Source organism: Lygodium microphyllum, chromosome 13 (assembly GCF_053477565.2).
Source record: "Lygodium microphyllum isolate KBCC chromosome 13, Lygodium_microphyllum_v1.1.10, whole genome shotgun sequence".
NCBI classification, from domain to species: Eukaryota; Viridiplantae; Streptophyta; class Polypodiopsida; order Schizaeales; family Lygodiaceae; genus Lygodium; species Lygodium microphyllum.
Genome location: NC_141147.1, coordinates 116,769,230 through 116,775,263, shown reverse-complemented (window position 1 = coordinate 116,775,263; position 6,034 = coordinate 116,769,230). Strand labels below are relative to the sequence as shown.

Here is a 6,034-nt window from a genome sequence, read left to right as displayed (position 1 = left end):
ATCCCTAAAGATCCTGCATCGGTTAGATGCAATTGAGAAGCAAATCAAGAGTTTGAACAAACGTCAAAGAGCTTCGAACTCCTTCTGTCAAAACTTTGGTGGTCGCCTTCAAAGAATCGAAAAAATCCTGGCAGAAAAATATGAAGGAGGCTTGGCTGATGGGATAATGTTGCAAGACGAGATAGATGAAATAAAGGGCTATATAGGAGAAATCTATGAGTTGGTTCGCAAGCATTGGCCAGGGTGTGCTTTGGAAGACCATGTAGAAAAGTTGCGAGACCTTGCTAAGAGCAATAATCGTATAGAGGATGGAGTGTGTGAATTACTGGCTCAAAAGAATGCAAGCGTGCTTGCACCTGAGAGCATTTACCTCGATGTGCATGTCACATCTCTAAAAGTTTGCCTCAATAGGTTCTCTGCAATGTTGAACCTATTGAATCGTCGCATGAGTTCATCATCCAATGCATAGTTCTCTTAGCATATCTAAGGATTTCAATAACTTTTTGTCGGATCCTCCAATAGATATGTCATTCTATTGTTGGGTTTGAGAATTTTCATGTCATTTGGACTTTTGTATGCCCCATGATAATGACATAATATGCTCTTTCAATTTATATTCTTGCACATGTAAGATTATATTGTTGCTTATGTGATGTTATAATCTTCAAATTTATATTGAAATAGTGTTTAGAACAAATTTATCTTGAGGTATATCTTTGCTAAAGTCTTCCCTAAGAGATAGGAAGAAATTTTAGTACGCCTTGGACATAAAAGTATGCAATTACTAATATCAAAGTACATTTTTCTTTTTATCTCAGGTTTTTCTCGACAATAGTACTTCCAACACATTCTGTGCCTAGAGATCGTGTATTACGTGCATGTAGAGAAATGCTCAAAATTACTAGACATAAACGTAGGCATGTTGCAAGAGTTAGGACTGAATTACATGTTCGTGACCATGCAAGAGATATGTATGAACAACATCATGCAAATGGAAACTATATGGATGTCGGCATCCCAAATCAACTATGTCAAACCAATCAATTTCGCGCTGCATCTTGCTCTACTGCTCATGATTTGGTATCCTTTGAGGTTCAGATGTCTACCGCAACTCGACAATACAATCCTAATGGTGGCTTGAGTGTGCATAGGCAAATGCTTAATGTTACGAGAGCTGAACGTATGCACATGGCAATAATTAGAACAGAATTGCAACAATTACATCATGCTACCATAGATAGAGATAGATATAATGGCATCCAAGCTACAAGTGACCAAATGCCAGTTGCACCATTGTTGCCGTTGGAAGTTCAACCACCTCCTATTCGTCAAGGAGACAATGCAACTATCCACAATATAGATGTTGAGATGTTGGATAACCATGAATTGCTACCCTTCGGAGTGGGGGTACGTAGCACAAGTCCACAAAGAAATGGAAACACAAATAATCCAGATGGTGGATTAAGAAATTGTAGGCAAATGCTTGATGCTACTAGAGCTGAACCTAGACACAGGGCAAGAGCAAGAACGCAATTACAACAATTGCATCACACTACAACAAATACAATTGATATAAGTGCTCAAATGCATGGTGCACCATTACTGTCCTTAGATGTTCAATTGCCTCGCCTTATTCAAGAAGAGAATTAAGCTATCCATAATGTAGATGCAAGTACTGAGATGCTACATGACCAATACAATATTCAAGCTCCTATATTTCTACCTCAAAATGGTGGATTTTGTTCAATTCTCCATGACATGCCACCTAATTTGGATATTCATCCATCAGTAACAATTTTGCTATTCCAAAAACCAAATTTGCATGCAATTGGTACCCTTTGCAAGGTTTGTCACCATTGCATGGCTAAGTTGTGGCACAATGAAACTAAAACAATGCGTACAACTTCGATTGGAAAGCATTGCTGTAGAGAAGGGAAAGTAATTTTGCCACCTCTATAGCAACCACCACAACCTCTATGTAATTTGCTTGATGGTACACATCCACAAAGCAGAGAGTTCAAAAAAAATATACGTACTTATAATAGTGCATTAGCTTTTGTTTCAATGGGTGCAAAAATTGATGAGCTTTTGCCTCAAAATGGAAATGGTTATACTTTTTGAGTTCATGGATCAATATATCACCGGATGGGTTCCCTATTGCCAAGCTATGAGGATGGACAACAAATACCAAAGTTTGCACAACTTTATATTTATGACACTGATCATGAGTTATTGAATCGCATGGGGGTTTTACCTGGGCTTTTGCCAGACTTACTACAAGAGCTTCAACAAATGATGCATGATCACAATGCTTACGCACAGGCCTTTATAGCAGTTGGTGCAAGCTTGCAACGCAATCCATCAGTAGATATAAGAATGTCCATTTTTCAAAATCGATCCACCTCTAGACGATATTTAGTTCCCACTGCAAGTGAGGTTGCTGCGATCATGCCTGAACAAGCTGATGATGATACACTTGATCATCATAGTATTCAAGTTCGCACATGACAAGGCCATTTGATTTATATTTCTAACTTACACAAGGCATATATGCCACTGTTATATGTTCTTCTTTTTCCAAATGGAGAGGATGGATGGCATACTAAAGTTACATATGCATTTATGGATGCTCATATTAATGCCAATAATCTTGCAAATAAAGATTGTGTCACTCAAATGCAGTATTACGCTTTTCGACTTCAGATTCGAGATGATACTAATGCATGTCTTTTGCGTGGTGGTCGCTTGCTACAACAATACATTGTCGATGCTTATTGTAGCATTGAACAATGTAGATTGGCTTGGTGTCGTCGTAATCAAGCAACATTGCGAGTTGAAATGTATAGGGGATTGGGTGATATGGTCAATGGTTCAGATGTAGTTGATACTAATATCGCTGGGATTGGTGTGGGCAGGAGAATAGTATTGCCATCTAGCTTTACAGGTGGACCAAGATTCATGTACCAATTATATCAAGATGCTATGGCAATTGTGTGTAGCAAAGGTAAACCTGATTTGTTTATCACCATGACATGAAATCCTAAGTGGTCTGAAATTACAGATGCTTTGTTGCCTGGTCAAACTGTACATGATCGACCAGATTTAACTGCTAGAGTTTTTCATTTGAAATATAAGGACATGATGCAGTCGATAGTGAAAAAGGAGTTGTTTGGTAAAGTTGGTGGATATGTGTCCGTCATAGAATTCCAAAAGAGAGGCTTGCCTCATTCACATAGGCTCTTGATATTAGAACCAGGCTTTAAGCCACTAGAAGCACGTCATTATGATAGACTGGTGTGCGTTGAGCTACCTGATAAGGAAAGGTTCTCGGATTTGTATCGAATTATTACTAAATGTAACATACATGGTCCGTATGGTGAGTTCAATCCAAAAAGTGCTTGCATGGTGGACGGAAAGCGTATAAAGGATTATCCAAAAAAGTTTATACATACAACTACAGTTGATAAATCTGGTTATCCTTTATACAAACGTCGAGAGGATGGAAGAACTCATAATGCTAATGGTAACCTCTTGGATAACCGATGGATAGTGCCTTATAGTCCTTATTTGAGTTCCAAGTATAGTGCTCACATAAATGTTGAGGTTTGCTCGACAATTGCAACTGTCAAATATTTGTATAAATATGTATATAAGGGCCATGATCGAGCAACCATTCGGTTTACAAGTACGCGTGGTTTCAGATCCAATGATATTGACACAAAAAATATTGATGCACAAAATATTGATGAGATTGAGAGGTACTTAGATGCATGATATATTTCAGCTTCTGAAGCATGTTGGCGAATATTTGAATTCAAACTTCATGATGGGAAACCCGATATTCAACGATTGCAAATACATTTACCTGGAGAGAATACTGTTTCCTTTCGTGACTCTAATAACATACGTGATGTGGTGCAAAATGAAAATGCTCAAAAAACAACTCTCACAGAATAGTTTACATGCAATCATTTGCACCCTGATGCTAACACAGTTCTCTATCAAGACTTTCCAATGTTGTGGGTTTGGAATGCACGCAAAAAAATGTGGACAAAGAGAAAGCAAGGAAACACATGTGGTCGAATATACTTTGTTTCACCTATGTGTGGAGAAAAATACTATTTGCGGCTACTACTCATTGTATGCAAGGGGTGCACATCCTTTGAGGCATTGCCTATGGTTGATAATGTGGTATATTCAACTTTTAAGGAGGCTTGCATTGCAAAAGGAATGTTGGAAACAGATGATGAATGGCAAATGTGTTTGCGTGAAGCTGCATTGATGCAAACCGGTGCTCAATTAAGAAATTTGTTTGCATCCATCTTGGTATTTTGTTCGCCTGCCCGACCTGGGGCTCTATGGGAAGAGTTCTTATGTCCGCTAAACAGAGGATATAAAACATCGACTCTCCTTGCAAAATAGGCGAAATGTTGATATGCAAGATGAGGCCAATAATCATGCATTGATGCATATTCAAAAACTTTTAGATCAACATGGTCGCAATTTGGCAGAGTATCATGGATTGCCTGAGGTGACAATGCAAGAGTATACAAATCCTTTGATCCTTGATGAACAACTATATGATAAGGTAGAACAAGAGAATACCTTCTTAACAATGCAAGCTTTGTTGAATGATGGACAAAGAAATTGTTTTATGGCAATAATGAATGCTATTGATAGTGGTTTGGGTAAACCATTTTTCTTAGATGGCCTAGGCGGTTCTAGAAAAACATTCCTATACAAATGTTTGCTTGCAAAGCTTCGCAGTCAAGGTCGCATTGCAATAGCTACAGCATCCTCTGGTATTGCTGCATTGCTTTTGCCACATGGTCGTACTGCCCATTCAAAGTTCAAAATTCCATTGCAGGCAGATAATAATTCTACATGCAATATACCTGTTCAAAGTCATCTTGCAGCACTGTTAAAAGAGGCAAGTCTTATTTTGTGGGATGAAGCTCCTATGTTGCATCGTAATACCTTTGAGGCACTGGACAGAACTTTAAAGGATATAATGCAGTGTGATATGCCATTTGGTGGTAAAGTTATTCTACTAGGTGGAGATTTTAGGCAAATATTGCATGTTGTACCAAAGGGTACCTGTGAGGATATTGTCGGTGCTGCTATATGTTGTTCCAATTTGTGGCAATATTTCAATGTTTTGAAACTTACACAAAATATGCGGGTCGCATCAGATCAGGGTTAGTTTGTTGCATGGTTGCAAGACATTGGAGATGGAAAAGATTTGATACATACTAATAATATATTGCAAATTCCACCTGCATTGTTGTTAAAGGGAGGATCTATGCAAGACTTGATCAATTTTGTCTATTGTGAAATGAATTGTGTAATTGATTACAAAACATTCTTTAGTGGACGTGCCATTCTTGCACCTCGAAACAATGATGTGGAAATGATAAATAATCATGCATTGCAGTTGATGCTGGGAGAGGTTAAACAATACTACATTGCTGATTCTGTGGATAGAACCGAGGAGAACTCATTCCTCTATTTTGTGGAATATCTAAATTCCCTTGACCTCGGTGGAGGTATTCCTCCTCATATCTTGCTGCTCAAAGTAAATGGTCCAATAATATTGCTCAGGAACTTGAATCCTTCTAAAGGTTTATGCAATGGTACTAGGCTGATATGCAAGGCTTTCAATAACAGGTCATTGATGCAGAGATAATTATGGGGACCAATATTGGTGACAGAGTTTTTATCCCGAGGATAACTTTCATCCCAACTACACTGGAACTTCCTTTCTCAATGAAACGCTTGCAATTCCCAGTCCGTTTGGCGTTTGCAATGACAATCAACAAATCTCAAGGCCAAACGTTATCATGTTTGGGAATATATCTAAAAACCCCAGTCTTTACTCATGGTCAACTCTATGTTGCTTTCTCCAGAGTAAAGTCTCCGGACAGATTGAAAGTCTTGATTAATGAGAAAGAGGACATGGTAAATGGTACCATCAATATTGTATATAATGAAGTTTTACAGAAAGTATTGTAACCTCTATTTTTTCAAAAGTGTA

The 6,034-nt window shown here is 38.2% G+C and overlaps 1 protein-coding gene across 1 annotated transcript; it reads left to right on the top strand.

The window, feature by feature from the left end:
- Positions 1-2,145: 2,145 nt before the first annotated feature.
- LOC148027104 (uncharacterized) lies at positions 2,146-5,203 on the top strand. The gene is made up of 4 exons (XM_087690383.1): positions 2,146-2,496; positions 2,704-2,944; positions 3,062-3,758; positions 4,768-5,203. Exons 1-4 carry the CDS (start codon positions 2,146-2,148, stop codon positions 5,201-5,203), a joined length of 1,725 nt encoding a protein of 574 aa, XP_087546509.1.
- The last annotated feature ends 831 nt before the right edge of the window (positions 5,204-6,034 follow it).

Excerpts from the sequence above, each read along its gene's own strand:
- LOC148027104 (XM_087690383.1), top strand. The coding sequence starts at position 2,146 with ATGGGTTCCCTATTGCCAAGCTATGAGGATGGACAACAAATACCAAAG. Across the intron at positions 2,497-2,703 it reads TTGATCATCATAGTATTCAA|ATTCGAGATGATACTAATGC; the intron begins GTTCGCACATGA and ends TTTCGACTTCAG. Across the intron at positions 3,759-4,767 it reads AATATTGATGAGATTGAGAG|TCAAGGTCGCATTGCAATAG; the intron begins GTACTTAGATGC and ends AAAGCTTCGCAG.